At 36.3% G+C, this 23,437-nt stretch overlaps 1 protein-coding gene across 17 annotated transcripts in view; it reads left to right on the top strand.

The window, feature by feature from the left end:
- The window catches only part of dlg1 (discs large 1), a 347,088-nt gene that overhangs the window by 280,742 nt on the left and 42,909 nt on the right, over positions 1 to 23,437 (top strand). For 13 of the 17 annotated variants that reach the window (XM_069054713.1, XM_069054712.1, XM_069054715.1 and 10 more), the window contains one exon: positions 1,081 to 1,116. In XM_069054713.1, coding sequence (XP_068910814.1) covers positions 1,081 to 1,116 — 36 coding nt within the window. Of the gene's footprint in view, positions 1 to 1,080; positions 1,117 to 8,604; positions 9,075 to 15,792; positions 16,129 to 18,027; positions 18,222 to 23,437 lie in introns of those variants that run through there. The other 4 variants (XM_069054720.1, XM_069054721.1, XM_069054719.1 and 1 more) reach the window with 4 other exon arrangements.

Genomic DNA, 23,437 nt, shown 5'->3' with positions numbered 1-23,437 from the left:
AATTGCCAGGCAACAAAATTCTCATTGAAATGTCAAGTTTACTTCGACAAAAAAAAGCTCTCGTGTAATTATAAGTGAATAAAAATATCGCTAAATTTGTATTAAACAAAATGCGAGTTATGATACCGAAATCGTTGTTGTTATAATTTAACGATATAGTTTTTTTGGCGATCGTTATTACATAGTTCAAGTAGAATCGCACTCAATATCGGCTTTATTTCTTGTATTTTGGTATAAAATTTGCTTACACCTGAAACTTTTCTGACTTGAAAATTATTGACATAACCTCAAACCTGATCTAGGGAGATTTAACGATACCTGTTCAGAAACGAAAGGTTTTAGGATGGTACAGTCTGGTCTTTGAGGGAATTTGGACATTTTCCATTTTGTCCTTTTGTTTCTACCTACTGTAATAATGAATTTGTTCACATTCAAATTGTATTGATGGATTTGTGAGTCGGTTTTTAGTCGAATTAGAGGGGAGGGTTCATTACGGAAAGCGCTTCCTTTATTTGAGAGTCCTGGGACAGATCACGTATCGAGGTGGTCCTTTATCTGACATCGACTTAAATCTCGGTGAAATTTCGAGAGTAAGCACGTCTCGAGCCGCAATAAAAAATTTTACTTGTTTCCTTATGTTTCCTTACTTAGTTTATACGAGTGAATTGGATCGGAGTTGTGTCCTCGCCCCTTCCGTGAAACTGTAACCGACCTGATCGAAGGCCGAACGTGTGAAATATGTTGAAACTTTCGGACTTTCCGTTAGTCAACATCATCTTTTTTCATAAAGCCAACCAAGTTCGCCGTGCGTTCAACTGGAGCTAACATTAAGAATGGTATGCAAATAGAAGGAAAAAAACTTTTGTTAATTCGAACGTAAATGGCGAGCGAATGAAAACAGAAAAAAAGACCAAGTTGAAAAATTCCCTTTCGGAACTTCTCCGAAATCAAATTATTCCATCAGAGTAATCTAAATATTCAAACTGCAATTTAGGTTCTGACTTAATTTTCAATATTACAACGAAAATCTGCAATTGATGGTCGGCTTATTTTAATATTTACGAATTTTTCTGATTGCAGGGGAACGACAGCTGGCAAGGAAACGACAGCGATCAGGTGAGTAATTCTTTTTAAATCGTTCGCGTTAATGAGCTTTAAATCACGACGAAAAAAATGTCGAAGCTCCGTGTATAGTTGGTTGCCTAACTGAGATCGGTACTAAATTCCGACATCAATCATACTTGCCATTCATTTCATAACCAAATCTTCCATTTTTCCCGCAGCCAGAAATTTATAGGTATTTTAAGGAAACTTGCGGTATTGAGGATTTCGGAGACGGAAAGAATTTATTTTCGTTTTCAGTAGCCGCACACAAAGCGCTATTCAGCAGGAGTAGTGCGATATTCGCACCTGCGTGAGAATTGAAATTCTTCCGCGTGCATGTATTCAGAATTCAATCTTTACCCATATTATGTTTTCATTGGAAACTTTTGTTTGTGCACCCTAATGCTTCTGACAAATGTTTGCACGATCGAGACAACGGCCCTCGCGTCGCATTATTTAAATGATAATAACGGTTAAACAAGATCACCATTAGTGGAAATTTATGACGCTATAAAAGTAATATTGAGAAAACTTGAGGCAGGTCTAGTGCACTCGGTTGATAGGTACAGCAATCTAATAAGTACGGATTGCAGCGGCTTATTTAAATGGTGCTCCGACACCGATAAATAAAATATATTAGGCGAATCCTTGAACATATTCTGCTGAAAAACTTTTCAAACTGTTTTCCATAAAACATAAATCAGCGGTAATTTCTTCAGAAATGTCGCTGGCACCGTACATATTGATTCATAAAGCTGCATGTTGTGTTCCAAACATGAAACTTTCTCTGTTCTTTACTACTTACAAAGCTGAATCCTGATGGAACTTTGGATACGATTATATCGACGTAGAAGTGATTTTTAATGTTGCCAATAGCAAGTGACACACCAAACGAGATCAAATATTGAAAATTATTTCGAAACCTGTCAAAGATATTTCAGATAAATTAAACGTTCACTGTTGAAATCTACTAGTTGCGTTGCAATTTACACATTTGCTCTGTTGTTATTGTATAATCAGAGATATTTTTATTCTTCGTCCTTTACGCCATTTACTTTAAATTAACATCTCATCGGGAGAATGTGATGTTGTTCTGTATGCTGTATGCGGAAAGTGTTAGGATAATTTAGATTTTCCAAAGACAAACTAGTTTTCTTATATCCGACAGGGTCCTATTTATTATTTATAATACCAGATGTTCCATGTTTTTCAAAATGTTTTCTCGTATTTTTGAATCCTTTGTGTAAAGTAGGTCGCTTTAATGCGCAAAGAGTCTGGAAATAGAACGCAGAAATTTAAAATCAGTGTCATCGTACAATCTGTCGTTATAACAGTTGACAGTTCGGCGAAGGAAAAAACATCGGCATTCAAAAAAACAGTTAGTGCTATATTTAATCGCGATCAAAGCTGAGTCTCGGGTTCAAAAGTGGCGGTTGTCGGTGTTGATGTATTTTGAACGCGGCTCAAACTTCATATTATTCAAACTAGATCTGTGCCATCGGCTGAGTTGGTGACTAAAAATGCAGCAACTTTTTTAACAGAAAGTTTTTCATTCTTTCCGGAAAGTATGTTGAACGGCTGATATACACTTACTGTGATTAATATATTTTTTATTATACCTGAATCAAAATCGCTGTTTTTGACACTAAAATGCGTGCGAAAATAGTATATTAAAAGACAAGTTTCATAAGACCAGTCTTGAAGCACGAATTCAAGATTAAAAAACGAGTGGCGTAGCCACGAGTTATTTTAAAGAATTAGTGCTTCAAGGTCTTATGAAACGAGTTTTTTATACTATTTTTTGTAATTTACCCTTTTTAAGCCGTTTTTAAACAAAAATGTTTCCTTTCCTCGATTTAGGGATTTTCGTGGCGGTTGGTAATGTCTTAATTTTAAAAGTGAAAATTTGATCAAGTCTTTAAACTCGCCTTTTGTTTTATCCAAATTCTGTCACAAAATACGAATATGAAAGATAATCTTTCATGTACGCCCGCTGAAATACGTGAAATTCCCAAAAGGACGGTCGCGAATTTGTTGCTTAATAAATCCTGATAAATAATTCTTTGCACATTTTTTAATTTAAACTGACACGCATGACGAATCAAGTTGCCAACCTAAAAATTTTCGTAAAATGTTCCGTGAAATAATGGCTATAAGGACATCCCAGGTGATGACGTCGCGTTCGTTAATATGTCTATTACAGAATCAAAATGGAGGCAAATTACAAAAAGGGCCTTTAAAACACTAAAGGTTTAAGGGTTGCTTAGGTAACAACAAATTCACCTACATTTTGAACAATGATAAATAGACATTTATACACAATTTATGATAGCAACGAAACAACAACAAAAGGTATTTCGATTTACTTTTTTTGTTATAATTTTCAGATTGTAGTGCAGGTATAATAAAACATTGCGTATGATACACGTTTATAACGGCCTTTAAAGCACTTGCAACGTTAAAAGCACTCCGCTACGCGTCGTGCTCTTAAAATCGTCGCGCGTGCTTTAACGGCTTCCTTATAAACTTGTATCATAATATACTATTTTGATCGCTTAGAATAATATCAGGAAAAAGTAGTAATAAGTTCTCAAGAAATTAGAAACAGCAACTATACTTGGGCCAACCAACAGATATAGTAATAAAACCGTCTCCTAGTGCCCGCGTATTTTAAATAGCAGCTTCCAATTGGCTTATTCAAATCGTGAGCAGATTTTCGAAAGCCTGATGTACATCCACAAAAATTACTTGACGGCATCCGCCATCTCATTCGTTTTAACCTCGCGTCGGGAGTTTGACCACGTGTTTATGTTTGTTTGTTTTCCTTGGCATTTTTCGATTTGTATTACAAAATAGTTTTTTTTCAAGACTTTTGGTTCTCTATTTGTTAGAAAGAAGCTGCTTCATTGTGAAACAGACTTCGGCGTATGTCGTTCTGCGCAACTAGACCACATCCCCTTTTTTTTATTACTATATCTGTTGGTTGGCCCAAGTATAGGTACTAAAGATTTACTGGCTGAAAAAGATCGAATATTTGAGTGAAGAGGATTTATAAATTATTTAATTTTTTTGTAGTATAATTTTACAAAATCACAAATTTAGATTTATTTGAAAATTATTTTAATTAAGTATTTAGATCAAAGAAGCCTTTGACATTCTAGACGTATCTCCCAATCTGGACTTTCAGATGCTCTGGATGCATGGAAATATTTTTGGTTGCATATACTTGTTTCAATTTAAATTTGGAAATTTTTGCCGAAACTCGGTCAAACAAGGCAACAGCCCTGTATGTCCATTCTCCGTTATTGAAAACACCCTTACGATTCAATGATGAATCTTTTGTGTTCTGAAGTAAAAACCATTTTTGCGTTAAAATTTGATTCATGGTGACAGTTGTTTGACGTTTATAAGCTGAGTTAGTAAAGATTCGAAAAATCTGACACAAAGTCATAGCCTATCTAAGCATAGCATATCTAAGTAATTGTTGATCGCCCGATACATAGTTATTTATAATTAGTTATTAATATAGATTTTGAAAATACGTTCGTATTCTTATACGGAAATCCAGACTAATGTGTGAAGTGTGAACCAAGTTTAGAAAATGTTATATTCGGCAAACACCAAGCATTCGGTAAATGCCTCATATGTGGTACGGGCTTTAAAGTATAATACAGTATCCGGTATCAAAGTTCAAAAGCTGGGCATAACGGTTACATTAGAAAAGGCGACTAATAAAAAAATGCCAAAAAAGAATTTTACAAAAGCTCGTAAGAAACTTCTTCTGATTGACAACAAACCTTACGTAATTATTTATTATTTGAAGCTAAAAAGTATGGAAATAATTAAATATTAATAAAACATTATACAGGTGTATTAAAAATGGCGCATAATATTTATGTCACTCGAATCTACGTTAAATACCAAATAAAAAATTCTAACTTGAATTTGGTCTTACAAGCAGAGGTCGCCAGATGTGCGACGTCTTTTTGAAGAAAAAAAAATCAGGGTGGTTGCCCCGACTGCCAATATCACCACCCTGAAAGGAAACGCCCGAAAAAATTTGCAAATTTTGACGCGTTTTCGCGCCGCGCCGGTGGGCCAGGGCGAACGCTCAGCGCTCCAGGTTCTCATCTTTTTGCCGGAGTTTTTTTTTTATTACTGAAAGAAAGAAAACGCATTAGGTACTGTAAACTTCTTGATTAGGTATTAAAAACTCGATTTTTAAACGTTTTTAGCCGACTGGCCCACCATTTTTTGTTCGTAAATTTTGGAGGGTTCGGGCGTTTCCTTCCAGGGTGGTGATATGGGCAGTCGGGGCAACCACCCTGATTTTTTTTTTTGTTCAAAAACCTCTGCACATCTGGCGACCCCTCCTGGTTAGACGAATATTTTTAAATTTTTTATTATTATTGTCAAAAATGACAGCTTGCCCATTGTAGCTTGAGCTGTGAGGGAGGCGCAAAGTTGGATAAAGTGGAAAAGAGGTCCGATAAAGAGGTCCTGGAAGCAGCAAAGAAATGCGACAAAATTAGTGTTAGACCACTGCGCAACCGGGTCTCACAGCTCAAGCTATAATGGGGAAGCTGTATTTCAATATATCGAGTGTTCCTTTAAATTTATTGAAGAATCGTTTTTCAACGCCTGCAAAGTATAGTAAAAACGTGTGGATTGTCAAAATCAAGGTCGCTTAAAACTTACGATTGCACTGGAGATCTGTGAGATCTGTCATAAATTCCCAATACCTTATAGGCGCGCCTAGTTACTTTTGCTGGTAGTGTCACCTTAATCATAAATCCCCAATCCGCATTTATAACGTTCAGTTTATAAAAAAAAGCACAAATAACGCAAAAAGTGAATACATTTAAGTGAACACCCGGTAGGATCATGCGATGTAAATATTATGCGCCATTCTTAATACACCCTGTATATCAGGGGTACCTAGGTCGGGCAGGGTCCCATAGACAAGTGCCGAAACTAATTTAACTTGACAATAAAAACCAACTGTCTCGATCAGTTTCTAAAAAAGTTTTCACAGGTGTAAGGTTTTGCTTTATAATTTTCGTAGTACATATTGCTAAAGCTGATGTGAAAATAGGTATATATTGAGACATTAGCATGCCAGCTGCCCATGAAATCCGATAACAGTGTACTTAAATTCTTAACATCTTTACCCAAACATAAATTGTTACCATCATTTGAGGGTCTCAGTTAGTCCAAACGATTAATCTACATATTATCTTTGCCAAAATTAAAAAAAAAAACACCTGTTGATTTGTTTGTTATTTGCTTACTTGAATGTAAAAAATGAAAATTTAAATAGACCAATTGACATGTTGAAACTCAAAAAAATTATCAGTTATAACATATAATACAACGAGTAGTCAAAGATTGTCGAATATTTTTGTGGTGGTATCACGAATAGTCATTCGCTTTATGAACACCATGAGTGCGCAGCACGAATGGTGTTCGCAAGCGTAATGACCATGAGTGATACCATCGGAAAAATATTCTACTGTCTTTGACTACGAATTGTATTCAACAGCCTATTCAATGAACCAAATCAATGATTAAAATGAAACATTTCAAAAGCTAGTTCGAAAATCTGGGTTACACATGATTTCATTGTTCAGTTATCTTTGTAAGAAAGTAATAATTTCCTTGAATAAACATAACAATTAAGTTAATTTAAAATACTCACTGCAACCACTAGTAGAATACCTAGTTATATTTTCACTAGTGGAATATTCGCTGGAATTTGCTGTTGCTAGGCTACGAAAGTAAATATCTGCTATTTTATTGGTTAATATTTGAAACAGTGACAGATGAATTGAATAGTCACTTGTAATTACATGAGTGCTTCGAAATTATCGATTTGTAATATGAAAGTTGATTAGCAACTACGAGTGTCATTTTTTGACGTTTTAATTTCCCGACGCGCAGTAGAAGGAAATTTGTCAAAAAATGACACGAGTGTTGCGTTTTAATTAACTTGAGTATTACAACAGATTATTTCAGAAGCACGAAAGTAATTCAGTAAGATTATTTCATGAATAAAGTCCTTTAAAATGGTTGCAAGTTGCTCGTCGGAAGTTAACGATTCATGTTGATATTTGACATAAAGGTAAGAAATGTGACACTAGTATTAAGCGTTGCATTGAAAATTAAAAATAAAAACATTTGAAAAAGGAACATAAAGGATTATCGAATAACCCAAAAAATAAAGTCTTACGATTGGTCGAAAATGATGATGAATGAAATAATCATTGCTATTTGTCAACGAATCACAAGACAGACTATGAAATAAAAGTGTCACCAACTGTCACAAAATTCCCTAAATGACCAAAATTGATTTTATTTGTAAAAAACATGCATTTAATATGCAAATTAGAATAAATAGCATAAAAAAAACTCGTTTTATAAAACTCAGCACTCGTCATTTACAGGCACTCCTGCCTGCGGCAGTCGTGCTGCAAATCTGACTCGTGTCTTAATATTAAGTTTTATAAAACTCATGTTTTAATATAGGTACTATTATAAAATCCTATTTACATAATGGAGATTATTCACCGTAACACTAAACTTCCAAAACCCTAGCGAAAAAATGAATCAACCCATGACATGTTGATAATTACCAATTGGTCAGGGATGCTGAGTATATAAATTTGCTTCAACCATTTATAGTGAGTTGGTACAAGCAGGCCAGAGATTACCTGAATTGAGAAATATCAAAAATTGTGTTTAAATTATTGGCAGTTTAAAATTAAATGTATGTCTGCAGTGTAAACCTGGTACCACATTATAAATGTTTTAATTTGACAAGAGGAACAGTTAAAAATAACGTACTGTAAACATCATAATTTTAGAAATCACAAAAAGAGTAAGCAAGCTTGTGATCAGGGCATCGACAATTTAAAAAAAAAATCTGTAATAAAATGTAGCAAAAAATGCCATCTTCATGTTACATGATTTAAAGTTTTAGTCGACTTTCTCCCTGAAGTATTTAAAAGTAAAAATTTGTCAAAATAATTATGTATTTTAAGGCGCCAAGTTTGTAACCTTGTTATTTCCATATTTACAACTAACAAACCAGCACGCTCGTGTAATCGCTCTTAAAAAGAATTTCCACGTGGTTAAACGCCGCCCATGCTATCAATATTTGTTTTTGTAAGCTACGAAATCGGTGGCATAATAGTTGAACGGTTTGCCGTTAATACACAACCACACAGTGACGATTATCCTATCGCAATTAACTAAATAACAAGAACAAACAAGAAAACAATAATTGTCCATTCGAGTCAAGGACGCACGTTCCAACGAAATCAAGCAACGATAAAGCTGTTACCGTGCATTGCTCAACCACTTTCCGAAGTGCACAATAATAATTAAAATCGGCGAAACCTACCCATAAAAAAAACGAAACTCGCGATAAGAAAACAACAAACAAGAAACAACAATCCGATCGTTGATTCGGCCGACTTCGTGTCCGACCGCAACAACCGTCGTGCATGCCACAAAAATGTCTTGATGCCGTATCCTCCCGGTTCGTGACGTTGCACCCTCTACCGCTGACGACGCCATGCAGGCAAAATGCCAGAACTGGTGACCGGCAAAGCTACAAGTGGTTGTTTTCTGATTTGGTTGGTGGTGCGATAACATGTGGATGTTCGAGTGTTGTGCGATACAGAGGCTTTTCGATGGTTCGCGTCTCGAAGGTTCGGACAGAAACGAGTGCACTTTCGTTTCGGAACGGCCGTGTGACATTTAAATGTGCCCTCCTGTGGAATTTGCATGGTGAAAAGTGCGGCCCGTTTTCGCTATTTTGACGTTTCAACGACGACATAACCTCAAAAGAAAAAATCGCGCCGGTGGTGGTGCTTTGACAGGAGCGTACCTGGTGCTTTCTCGTTACTTTTAAATGGGCAAATAACGAAGTCGCGTACCGTTAACCCCACATTCGCCGCCGGAAAATGGTAAATTGGGCTGTGGCATATTTGGTGGTTTTGTTAGGTTAGGTTGGATTTTTGTGTTTCGCCGGAACGTGAGAGTAATTAAATTTTTTTGGATTAACTGTACCGGCCGCTAGTTCTAAAGGTAAAAAGGTGAATGCCATTGAACGTAGATCATGACATCTCGAGCTAGACTAACCAGTCTGCAGTACACTGTTAGCAACGTGGATTCGGAGACTCCGTGGGTACACGAGATACGTGGGAGTTTCTTGGAGTTCTTCGATAACAGTGTAATCCTAATGCACTCTTTGCCCGGACAGGTGATGCGATCTTCCCGCCCAAAAAACTGAGCTATTTATAGAACTGATCCGTGCGCTTTTGTTTTAACAGTTTAACAATTATTCACTCAATATTTTCGGATTTATAAAACTGAAAAAAACGCAGATTCTGTGATTCTTTTGCCATCCGGAAAGTCCTTATAACTTGTTTTTCGACGGTTGTGACGTAGAAACGAGGTCTTTGAACTACCTGACCATGGCCGATTGTATTTAAAGGGAGAATGAAAGTAGAGATTAATCTTGTTTCTTGTTAGAAATCACGGTGAAAATAGGAATGATCACGACAATTAATAATAATAACAATTGATAACCGTTTAATTGTTCACGTATTACTGTTGCACACATACCTGCTATTTGAATTTCGTTAATTGCAGGTGATTAAGAAAATTTCCGGTAATGTCTAATTTAACGGTATTCCAGAAATGTCAGTAATAACAATAATTTATTTTACCACAAAGAAAGTAGAAATGAACGTGAAATTTTGACATAAGCATTAAACACTAATGCCTTAAAAGTTGCATCGCTTGCAATACAAACCCAATGATAACATGAATAAGACAATTCGTTATCAGTTATCACGTTTATTATTAGTCATGTCTGAGTTATTTGACTGTTCACTGATAACTAGATATTTGTTAATAGATGGTTAAGTGATTAATAACTATTTTTTTTAATAGGAAAACGGTAACAAAACACCTATTTTTTCAAGAAATTACATAAACTTCTTGCACTACAACTTCTTAATGTAAATTATGTAAATTATTAGTTTTTGATTTCACCAAAAATAAGCAATATACTCCATTCTTTATCTTAGTGAGTGGTGTTTGGGAAATTTTCAACCGTCAAGTTGAATTTAGGGATTTTTGAAAGTTCCACTGGAAAAGTGCGTTGGTAGTTGTTGAAAAATATTCAAATATTACAATAATGTACTTACAGAGACGCCGCAAACTCTTTCTATTTATTATTTTCCGGGTTAAATTGCTCATCATTCATATGCACGATATGCACCGAGACGACCGAGACATAACCTCAAACGTGTCATCTTCCTATCGCATCGTTTTCTAAAATTTTAATAACTTGCTTGGGAATTTCAAAATGTTCTAGACCGGCCACACACTTTCCGGTCAAATTTGGTCCGGTTTATGGTTTAAGAATCGTGATTAATTTCTCACACCCAAACTTCTTTGCAATATTGCCCGGCACGGGACGGGAATAATGTTCGGTCGGACTGACCGACGACGGACGCCGATAATTTTCATATTTATCGGGAACGGTTAAATTGAAGAATCGATGTGTACGGCTTATATATTTACATTTCGCGACATAAGATCGCGAGATTTGGACATGAATGCTTGACGAAGATTCTGAATCTGAATGACAGCGATGACAGTTAATATTTGATTTACACGACACACAAATTTGGTGGAAAAAGTAAAACTTACAAAGCTACCCATGGCTTGCTTGATCGCATTGACCACTCACCAAGATAAAGAATGGAGTATAGCTGATTCATTTATGAAACAACCGTCTAAGTTTCTTCTATATTTTTATCCCGGTTTTAATTTAAACAGCTGATCCGTGATCTGTAATTCGTGGTGCGTTCACCATCTACTCTTCAACGCCTACCTTGACTTGAGGATAAATTTAAACGAACACCCAATAGATTGTAGTACAGTGCAAAAGTAAAATAACAAGTGAAATTCCTTGAATTCAACGTCATTTTTGGTAAAAATCCTCGAACAGGTCAATTTATATTTCTAAATTGTCGTCTCTTGGCATAGATTCTACTTTTCTATAGGCCGTGCCAAACCCAACTAACCACCACCTGTTAAATTATGGTGGTGAAAACAAAATTACACTAAGGGCCAGTTTACAGAAGCGAAATTAAGTTAATCGTAATCAAATGCGAGATTGAACACGTGACCAGATTGAACCAATCGAAGTTGCGGATTCATGGGTTAATCGCGCATTAAAATTTAATTCGAATTAAATATTTAATTCTCTTTCTATAAACTGACCCTATGTGTATAATGGCTATTTTGATATTACTAGGATGCTAGACCAATCAAATCTAAGTGTACAACGTTGCCGGTTGATTTTTTGGGTAGAATGCAGTGTTGGTGGTTATTTCACTTTGGCAAAGACTAGGTATATTCCACTCAGTGGTGGCACAGGGGGAGCAACTCAAAATTTGAAACGCAACAGGGATCAAATATTTTTTCACAGAAATTTTTATCCTCTGTCAAATAGTGAAATATCTAGTATTTTTTAATCGGTCGATTAGAACAAAACAGGATATAAGTAAATTTCGAAGACATCGACGACGTAAGGGCGAGAATTAGAATAGCCCATATGTTATTCGTAATGATCTCAACCGATTTGAATACCGTTTGGCTATCCATCAGGAAGTTGGTAAGCTCAGTTAAAGAATTTAATTTGAGGGGATATTCTTATTCATACTTGCTTAATTTCTGTTTTCTTTTGATCGATCAATTTAAAAAATTCTTTCAAAAAATATAAAATGTGACTTGTAGCCATTTACAATTTTAAATTGCCTCCTCGTGGAACAGAAAACTGTAATATTCGCCAAAAATCAACCATATATTAGAAGTGTCCCACCTAAGACTTGCAGGTCTTATATCTCTATTATTTATAGACCGATTTTTGTGAAATTTGGAAGATAGGACAAGACTTTACGTCCATAAATGCAAATTTGTTACAAAACGTTAGCAATAATTTTAGATTTCCTTTGGAAAAATGCATTGAGGCAAATAGTGATACATTTGAACAGGAATTGCAGGAATGTCCAAAATTTCACAATGATGTTCATTTGTTTCATGGATATGCGCGTTTTTAATACCTTTTGGAAAATTAACACGGTATTTCCTCCTTTTCTTGTAGTACGACTGCCTTTAGGAATTTTTGCGGAAGTCATTATTTATTGTTGTACAGTTTAGTATAAACCTTAAACGATGTAATTCACAAATAAAGGGAGTTAAAATGGCGTTTTTAAAACTGGAGGTACTTGAGTAACGCGAAATTAATCCCCTTTAAATTTCAAAAAAATCGGTCCATAAATAATGAAGATATAAGACCTAAAAGTCTTAGGTGGGACGTTGTGTATATTTTAAGGAATTTTATTGCTTACTTTATTCTGGCACTGTATACAGGGTGTAACAAAAAAATGCATTTATTTTAACTGGTAATATTTAGTATGTACTCATCAATTACAACAATGTTTCTAAATAAAGTTTCTTGGAATTTGCAAAATTGAATTGCCATTTGTCCCCCCTTTATTTTGACGTGCCGTTCATGTTGAATGCAATTTTATAATTCTGAAAACTTTTTCAAACAGGAATCGTAAAAACTGAATGTTTTTATTCCCTTCGTATTGCACTTTTTATTCATTGTTTTTTACCAGTCAGTATGTTCTGCAGTAATGTTTTTTCCTCAAATTGCGCTTTATGAATAAAAAGGTTTCACTTTCGTTTGTTTTTTCTTACCTCCTTCTTTTGTTTCTTTATTAAATGTAGTTAGATTAAAATCGTTCCATAGGCGGGTAAACAAATCTTTTAGTAAATTTAGATAAATTTTTAACTCTTCAGAATTTTTTCGAAATTTTTTTTTAGAAAAGTTGTAGTAGATGAGTCCTATTACCAGTTAAAATAATTCACTTTTTTCTGTTACACCTTGTATATATTGTTATTATTATTAATTTTATTCATGGTGCTTAAGTATTATAAAACTACCGTGTTAAATTTTATTTTATTGGGTACAGAGTATCAAGTATTTAAGATAATATAACCACATCGATTCTATGTCATTTAATTTTACTACAAATCGTGGTCAATTTACTTTAACTAGTGACAGTAATAAAATGATCAGACATTTGGTGCGATTCTGTTTTAAAATTTACCAATATTGCTATATAACAATGTTGTAGTTGCTATGATATGAAGCTTTTGATTGGTTGGATCTATGCAAAATCAATATTGTTCAATAACAATCTTAGTAAATTTTGAAACATAATCGCACTAAATATTTAATTTAAAATGATACAGTTTACCTGAAAAAATGAAAGGACTTCACACTATAAAGCCACCGATTTTCCGTTACATTTACAACATCATTTTTTTCATTTAATTTGATATACTTACAGCCTGTCCCAGAACTGCCTCCCCATAGAAAACAGGCATGTGGCGACAGTAAAAGTGAGTCCAATATCTAAAATAAAATTTCCTGTAGCTCACATAACCGAGTATGTATTAAGTTTTCAACTTCACCAATCCCAGAAGTTCGTCCTCAGATACATATTACTAAAAAATCGGTCAGGTTGCTGAACAGCAAAAATAATTATCGATATCGCAACAATCAACGAAGCGTTTACTTGGAATTTTTACGTTTTATATCCTGGCAACGCAAAATTGCAGTCATCCTACCTTGATGGTCTTCAGTTCTGATTGGTCAAGTCTTGTGTCTTTTCTCGATTATCTCCCTTTTGTCTCTGGGGAGGCAGTTCTGGGAAACCTGTATAACATTGATAGATACAGGGTGATTTTGAAAGTTGTGCAGATATTTTAATCACGAGTTACTGGCTTCATGTAGAACTCGGAAAAAATATTTAAAAAATTCTGTCAAAAAATACAATGACATTTATTTTTTGAGCTACAATTTTTTTTAATTGTTTTTAGTTTTCTACGTTGCCCTACAACCTCGTAGGTAAAATTTCGGCACATTTTAAAAATACACCCTTGAGTATCATGTTTTATAAAATGTACGCCAATGCGATGTAACCTATAGGAAATATGCTTTAAAACAAGGAAACCGCATTGGTGTACGTTTTATAAAATATGATATACAGGGTGTATTTTTAAAATGTGCCGAAATTTTACCTACGAGGTTGTTTGACAACGTAGAAGACTAAAAGCAATTAAAAAAAATTGTAGCTCAAAAAATAAATGTCATTTTATTTTTTGACATAGAATGTTTTAAACATTTTTTCCGTGTTCTACATGAAGGCAGTAGCTTGTGATTAAAATATTTGCACAACTTTCAAAATCACCCTGTATAGCTAGTCGAGTTATTGATGATTTCCATTCGTGATGTAGTCCAAAAAATTAATTATATGTTAATTAGTTAATCGATTAATAATAATTAATAATTGTCTCTATGACGAAGGAAAAAATTCTTGCAAAAATACATAAACTGAGGCATAATACCATTCGGCGTTTGGCCTCTACATGAGTTACTAGGAGTTTTCTAGACTATGGAGGTTCAGGTCACACTTTTGACCTCAAATTGTTAAAAACTCCACATTAATAGGAAACGGCCGCTGTATACATTTTTTCTTATTATGTAATTGGAAAGGTTCCAGAATAATAAAAGGCAAGAGTAGACGATCTAGTAGTTTTTCCTGAATATTTTATTTTTTACCTACACCGGCACTTCTTCATAAAATTTGACTATCAATGGAAAGTCATACGTTTAATGTTAAATTTCAGCTCCTGTAATAATACTCCTGATTTAAACTCGTTCAATATTCGTCGACAACATTTAGAAGGACGCTCTTGTTGTCTTACAGTGTACTTATGACAGACCCAAAGCGAACAAACCTTTCTCCATTTTAAATATTTTATAAACCGTAGATGCACCAGTACTCGATGTTTATTCAGTCTGCAGATGTGCAGTTCAGCAAACTATGTTAAGCAGTTTCCTCAACTAGCTCTTCTGGCGTGACCGCATCCGCAGAATTTCGAAAGCTTCAACATTCTAAATGTCAAATTTAAGCAGCAACTGACACTGCAATAAACCTTTACTTGGTTTGAGAAATTTAAAAAAAGTGCTTTATTTTCATTTTTTGTTGTAACATTCATTCTTTTGATAATTTTAGAGCAGCGCATTGTTGCATATTGATTTTAACAATAATGCAAGTTTTGGAATAGCTATTAGACAACAATCAATTAAATCCTGTTTCTAACAATAAGACATTTTAAGCTCTCTTTATGTGACGATGCAGCAAACTATACTATTGTACTTTTTTAATTGTCCTTTATTGGCCACAGCAACGTTAAAACAATATTAAATTTTTACGTTTGGTCATAAATAATACGGCAAATTAATAAAAACCGTGTTATCAGTAGTTGTTCGTTCTTGCTGTCATAAAATGAATTTCGAAGGTTTACGACTGTTAACACGAGTCTGTTCGTACACCTCATTCACCGTTTGAATCGCATTTTTTCTACATTGAAAATCTTATTTCAAGTTTTAACGGTCAACCGTTTTAGATAACCAATGTATGAGGGTAATGAATGTAAAATTTCGTTGCCAAAAATAATTTTTCCGCGCAAAAGAAACACAAAAGTCAACCTAACGCAAGTGTTGGTATCACAACTTTGTTATTACAGATATAATATTCACAAATACCACATTAATGTCCAGATTAGATGAAGCACGACGTCACTCGTTTACTTACTTCCTTAAATGATGAACGTTTTGTCTAAAAAAAACTGTTTCTCTTCTTATTCCAGTTGAGTGAGTTAATTGACGTGTGTTAGTGGCGTTCGTTTAATTTATTGTGATATGAAAGGAACTCCAAAATCGAATGTACTTCCGTTACCGTGTGCTGGAGGATTAATCTCTACGGAACGTTGACAATAAAATCAAAAATGACATCCAGAAGGAAGAAGCGACAACAGGAAGGTTTTATGAAAAAAGTTTCGTCGTTGTTTAATTTGGACACGGTGAGTGCGGACATATTTTATCAACTGTGTGACGTCATTTTTGATAACGTTTGTCATGAATAAAGTTTACGGTTGGAAATCTAGGAAAAAGGGAGACAGTTCGGATCTACCTACATTCCTTGAACGAAATACAATTTATTATGCAAATTCAGGACCAGGTTCGCTCTTTCGTCTTTTGTGAGAAAAGTGTTTCCAACCTAACGCAATAATAATGGCCCCGATAATATCGATAACCTGGTTACTAACCCTATCTATATGAATTGTTAGAGTGGCAATAGCTACGACAGCCCCACAGTAATTTTTAGACCATAGATGATTATTTCTGACAGGAACGTCAAGTTAAAGTAAGCATGTTTTGTTACCAAACTTGCTTCACTTTGTGCTTTCACACGAATTCATAATCGTTACTAAATACCATTTATTAAGCCAAAATCAACAGTTGAGTAGGTTGTGTAAACAACGTAAACATAAGTAAATGATGTCGAAAAATGTTACATAAGCTTGATGTTATCATTTATCTTGATGATTGTCTTGAAACACACCCAATTTTCTTCTATCAACGATAAATTCTTTTCCGAACATTAATCTTTTATATTAAGAAATGCGGATGATGAATTGATTGACATCAAAACAATTACAATCGAGAAAATATGCGGTCCATGAATAATCGACAAACAATTCAACCGCCAATTTTTATCTTTAAACAAATTGTGTAATAAATAATTTTGGGAGAACACACAATGTACGCGATGATTTTAAAATTAAACTGGAAAATAAATTTAAATTGATGCATTTAAAAGCAATTTATTATGGAATCTATTTCAGTTATTGATTGTCACCGGTTATAATATACAGTGAATAATTATTAAACGAATGAAGCTTTTTGTTCCCTTTTTATTCGGATTGATTTACGATTGGTTGGTTGAACTGCAGCACTGCAAGCTGCACGTATAGAAAATGTTGAAAATTTTGTGGGAGTTTTCGAACCAGGCACTTGCGAATCGATTAAACAATAATTGTTTCCGTTTTCATCGAAGAAATTAAGAACTTGCGCAGGCAAAAAGGTATTGTGCAGACGACAGTTAGTCGTGAAATTTATGTATGCAAGTAATTACCGAAAGTTTATTAAACCGTAGCATGATGAAAACTTAGATGAACAGCAAAAACAACAACTCCCAAAACAACTCTTCCAAAGTATGTGGCAGTGGAATAAAGTTGTTATTCCGTGCTTAACAAGAGTACATCGTACTCTGGTGCGTCTAATTTAAGTGAGAAATTTTCTTCTAATTGCTTTTTTGAGTTATTTATGTGTAACAAGCTCACGATCTTGTGACAAAAAATTCCGAGAAGAAAGACTCTGGGGAAATATGGCATGGCCATAATACATCATTTATAACCACTAATTTAACCGGCATTACATGTTGTCGATGTTGCACGTTTCTGATGCAAAACAGAACCTTTGCCGGTGTTGCATAGTTGGGGATGCAACCAACGGATTCATTCCACAATGTAGTGCACTGCAGCAGCATGTGACATTCAGACGGCGACGAATGAAACCTTCGTAACCGATCCATTGGAATTTGTCAGTCTGTCATTTGCATCTAGGTACACCAAGAATATTGTGTTGCAACCGGTTCGACGTCAAAGTTGATCGGTTTCCACCGAAAAACTTTGCACTTGACGTCGAGTGACCCTCAAGCGAGACCTAGAAGAGACTATCAGCGTTGCATTGTACAACGCGGCGCGGTTCACCTCCACTATGTCGTGCATGTTGTAATGTATCGTGTAATGGATTCCACACCGCACCTATGTCTATGTATCACCACACAATTGCAGTCGACGATATTATGGTCAGTTCGCATCGCCCACCATCGATATCCACCGCTCGTCCGGAAACTACGTCCGCCATCGCGCGTACCTAGCGTATTTTAACTCCGGTCCGACCGATTCGATGGTGCTACTGAATATTTACGCGGAGTCCTACCTTAATCTACTGCCGTGGTCGCGTCGCAGTGACTGTTGCTGTTACCAGTTTGCACGTGATGTTCTCGTCGAAAAGACACCAGAACAAGGAAACTTTCGTGTCCTACCTAGTAAGTCTATGCGATCAAACTTTTATTTCATCGACTGAGTCATCCTGCATCCGCGACCATTCTAGATGATGTGTGAGCAAAACTGGTGTTGTTCATATTTTCGATTGTCTTTTAGGTTAAGTATCATCATCGTGATAGCCTAACAACGGACGTGCGCGTTCCGCGCCGCGAGCTATGCTATGCATAATTTACCTTTTAATTATTGCACTTAATTTGACGCTTGTGTTTTATTATCGTGTGCGCAAATATTGCCGAACTCCGGCCTTTAAAGATAAAATTTGTGCCGCAGGAATATGAAAAGCTGCGAATTGGCTTAAAATTTTTAACTTTCGTCATCGTCCTGAAACGCTTAAATAAATATGCGATGGTTGTACAAGGATTACGAGATTACGTTGATAGTACACGAGCCCAGGGCAAAACTTGCCAACGATGCGCTAATTTAATTTCTAGTTATCCTGAAATTTGTGTTACGGTCTTGAAGGTCGCTTCCATTATGATCTTTGTTTTTCCGCTGTAGTTCCGGTGGCGTTCCGAATATTACATTATGTCAGTGTGGATTTTTGGCCGAAGACAGGAAATTGGATTCGAAACTGCTTCCGCATCAGCCTTATGAAGAGTATTTTCAAGATAACTCGAGGATCACGGAGGATTTGTCTGTTTAGTCGATTGATTTGTATTGTGATATTATTTATCCTTCACTATGATGGATTGTTCGAAATTCTTCCGATTCCGGATCGTTATGCTTTTCTCGTTTGTAGGATTTGAGGGAAAGTTACTGTCGAAAGGTATTTGTCTAATAGTTGACCGTTTGAGCGTGAAATTACGCCATCGTCTAATCTACATTTTAAAATTTTTGAAGGGGTAGGTGAGATAAAATAAGTGGAAGAATAGGAGGAAGGAGACGTCCGGGATTATCCTGTAGACGACACCCAAGCTGATTACGGTATCATTTAAATTCAATATCAGGGGACCATACCTTGAGCACATGCTTTTAATGTACTTACTTAATGTCCTATTAGTGCTCTGTCACGTATTTGTACGACAGACTTTGCTTCCGTGTACAATCTACCCTTTAACAAACTTTTATGAGTTCCAGGATCGCGTCTCGTGTATGTTGTTGGTACGGTGGGTTTAGTGGTGGCGGTACTTGTTATTACGTTGACTTCAAAACCAACAGATAATTTTAAATTATACCCTTTAATGGTGCTTGTTTAGTGGCGATATAAGGACTTCGTGCCCGGAGGGCATGCCTCAGGGTAATATGGAACGAAATTCAAGCTGACTAATAGTGCGGTTACATCAACCTTATCTATTAGAACAAACGTGAAATTAGCACGAAGCCTACATACCTGAAGTTTACGATGAAACTTGACCGGAACAGTTTTGTCATAAAGTGTTTAATTAAAGATTTATTTTGGAACGAGGGTGCCTGTTGTACCTTCGTCGATAACTCGAGACTTTGCGTCGGTCCCGTTTGAAATAATATAAGCTTTTGAAGTGTGTGCCCTTTGCGATGCTAAGCGTGCGACAGTTGGACGATCTACTCGAGTGGAGTAAGAAGCGGGCGGATTATCTCTGAATTAATCAAGCATAAGGAGAGTCGCAGTAGCGAAACGTGTTTAAGCAAGTGCCTGTGCGTTTGTATCTCATTTCCTGAAGGAAGAAATTCCAACATTATCATTCGTTAATTGCTCCCCGTGAAGACGTGACTTTGTCAGTGTGCAGTTCCGAAAGATATTCCGGCTTCGTGCGAGTACACAACGAACGTGTACATAAACCCCGGTAAAGTGAAATGTAGTACAAAGGCTAATTTTTAACGAAATGCTGCGGCATTGTAAAAGTGTTTCAGCTATTTCGTCTCGTTCTACCAATTATCGTAGACATAGCAAAGTCCTCCGCTAAGTAAACGAGTGAAGAAAGAAGAAGTAATTGAAGTGTTTGCTGTTGCCCTCCGCTTAATTTCAGAAGGAAAAGCCCTAATCGAATCAGTTCGTCTCGATTCGGTAGCTGCTTCGTTACAAACCCAATTTTGGAAGTTTGTAAATGCTTTAATAAGTTATAACATCATATCGACTGGCTCGACTGAAAATGTTTTGTCGACGACGTACTGGAGTTGCCAAGTTTTTCATCAGACGACGTTTTTATTAAACTACGTCCTTTCGTCTTTCTACGTTTTTACAATTTGAGGAATGCATCTTCACGGAGCTAAATCTCGGAGGGATTTGCGGCCTGGTTAGTGCCCAGCTTGATTTGTTTGGCAATTCTAGCAATAAAAATGGGATTAACTTTTCATTCCTAATTGAAAATCCGAGATTCGATTACGCTCGGCGTAATGCTCCGTTTTCATTAAAGAATTCTATAATTGCATACAAATTGAAAACACGGCCCTTCTCAGGATTGTCTCTTCACAATCGAATGAGTTGATTTCATTTCCTCACCCAGTCAGGTCGAAAACGGACGACTTTTTGTGAATTTTAAATTCCGATTTGGAGTAAATCGAGCATACTACGGCCGTCTTATTTGGTAACAAAGTTATCTGTAAGGAGGGGATTCAGATTTTTTTTTTAGATAACGTTCACCTGGCCTTTTTTCTGTTGCACGTGATCCAGTCGCGTTCGGATTTTCCTTCGGGGAGACGTGTTGCTGCCAACAAGACTGTAAATTTTCAATGATCCTTGTCGCACATGCGTCTCCAGGTTTAGAGCTGTCACTCAAGACGACCATTCAGGAAATGGAATTTCTGTATCGTAGCGGATGACGTAATATTCTTTTTAATCTTCAAAGCGAAAGTTTTCTCAATGGGGAAAAGTAATTAACGACCCGAATGAGGTCATTTGACAAAATTCTATAGCTAAATTGAGGTCTCAGACGAACTAGGTCCGCCCTCGATATGGGCTCGTTAATTGGGGATGTTTGTATGGTATTGCCTGTCAATTTCATAACGGATCGCTCGCCGAAATGTCTTCTACGCCTTTTCGGGAGAGATTTATTGTTTTAGACCGGCACACTTAACAGGAAATTCCATTATAAATAAAACATTCAGTTTAACATTGAAAATCACCACGTCTAACCCACGATTTACTACAAAATAACGTCCAAGAAAAGTCCTGATTTCTCTGGAAGAAACGCCCTATTTTCTGGCGCACGTTGAGCAAGATTTTCGCAGAATGCAAAACAGAATAAGACAAGAGTCGACTCCTTTAGTGAAAATATTTAGACAGTGTGTCGCGACAGAATTCGAAAGAAATACAAGAGGATGATGTTTTTCTACGACCAAAGTAAAATTGTGCAAAAAATTGGCATCTCATCCTTTGTACCAACTTTTGGAATGCCTTCATTAGATGAGACTTTGTTGGGGTAAATTAGTTTTTACAGAAGATGTGAAAGTAAGACCTGTTGGAATTAACATAGCCACGCTTTTACATAACACTCTTTCAGCAGGGGTGGACCGGGATCCAGACGATTTAAATTTAAACATCTTCGTATGTGGCACGAGGTAATGCAAGAGGAGAATTTATTTTTTCGTCAAGGAGGGTGAGAACCGCACGGGAACTGCTTTTAGTGGCGACTAAGTCCCGTTTACGTAAAAAAGCCTCCGCAAAAATAAAACAAACTTGAATTGTCTGGCGTCGTAAGTTTTTTAGAGAGTCCTTTCGTAGCCCTTCCAAATCCACGAAATCCCTCAGGCGAGAATCGGAATTCCATAATGTATAATAAACGATGCGGCAACAATGTGGAAAGTCCTCCGAGTCTAGAGATAACGGGCGCAACCGCACCATCCAAACAACAATTCATCACCGCGGATGGGCTGAGGAAGCTGTCATTACCACCGAGGCCTAACTCCAAAACCGACATACGTAGAGGAGGTATATCTGTAGGAAAATGAGGGAGGCGAGCGAAGCGTTTCACGGACACGCCGATAAGATGTTTCAATTCCGGCCGGAGAGAGACTCCGGAGCATTTCCCGATTTCAAACCGGCATTACATCTTCATAATCTGGCCGTATCTCGGAACGGATCTCTTATTGCGCTATATATTCGATGGTTTACTAGACGTGAATTGCTCACGCATAAATTCGATCGAATTTGCACCCAGAAGGTGGCACCCATCTATCCAGATCGGCTCGATCTAAGTCATTCCGACAATCTGATACCTAACGCTACTCAGTAATCCTCGTGCACGGTATCTCGGATGAACGACGTTCCACCCTGATCCTGGACTGCATTTAGAATTCTGTTGACAGGTTCTCGGCTTTATTGACTTTTAAGAACTTATTTTAAATACGGGAAGTAAAGAAAACAAAGTTGGTCGGAGCGCAGCCTTGGAAAATTTCAAGCCTACCCCGAGGAATAAAACGAAGAAGCTCCCAGTGCGACGTTAATAGACGACTCCAAAGTTTTTCAAAATTAAATCTACAATGTCCACGAGTTTTATTTGCTCATACACTTTTCCTCGTCGTCGATTTGTTTAATACAATTTATTTGAACGTCAGAAGAGAGATTATATTTCTTTCTGTGTTAAGAGATGATAGGATATTAAAGGGACAAAGAAGTTTTTGATTCCAAATTTAAACGAAAACATTTGATTCCAGGGGACTTCACCAACCGTTAAACTAATTTCACTTGACTTTTGGCCCTTTGAGTAGAATTGACCAACTAAAAAGTTAATTAACGACGTGATGCACGAGTACTATGGAAGATAAAATGGATGACACGGTGGTCTGACAATGGCCGATACGGTTCGTGTGTTAATCTGATGACCAACAACAGTTAGGACGTGATATGCCCCGGAGACATTAACACGCGTCGATGATTTTATTATTATATTATCTCAGGTCCACGGAAAACCCTCGTACAACAGCGTGCCCTTTGATTAAACTTCCCTCACACAGGAATTTTCTACTTAAAACTTAAAAATAATGAGGTATCGACCAAGCTTTCAAAGAACTCCCAAGAAAAGTGTTACCGCCGTGTTGCGGAAGTAAACTGTTATCGGTAGGTTGCGGAGATACCATTTGGAGAGAGACGGTTTGTATTGGTTTTGTTACGGAAGTATTTTATGGTAAAATTTTACGGCCATCTTAGATGGTCACGATACACCGAGTATGGGGCGTAAATGTTGTGGTTGGGTTATTGAGCACACACACGAAAAAGAGAAAATGCGCATTCTCGAACCCTTTTGAGAAAGATTCGGTGTCAATGTTATCAACGTTGTTA

This window comes from Tenebrio molitor, chromosome 7 (genome assembly GCF_963966145.1).
Source record: "Tenebrio molitor chromosome 7, icTenMoli1.1, whole genome shotgun sequence".
Classification (NCBI taxonomy): Eukaryota; Metazoa; Arthropoda; class Insecta; order Coleoptera; family Tenebrionidae; genus Tenebrio; species Tenebrio molitor.
This window is presented reverse-complemented; position numbering and strand designations above follow the sequence as displayed.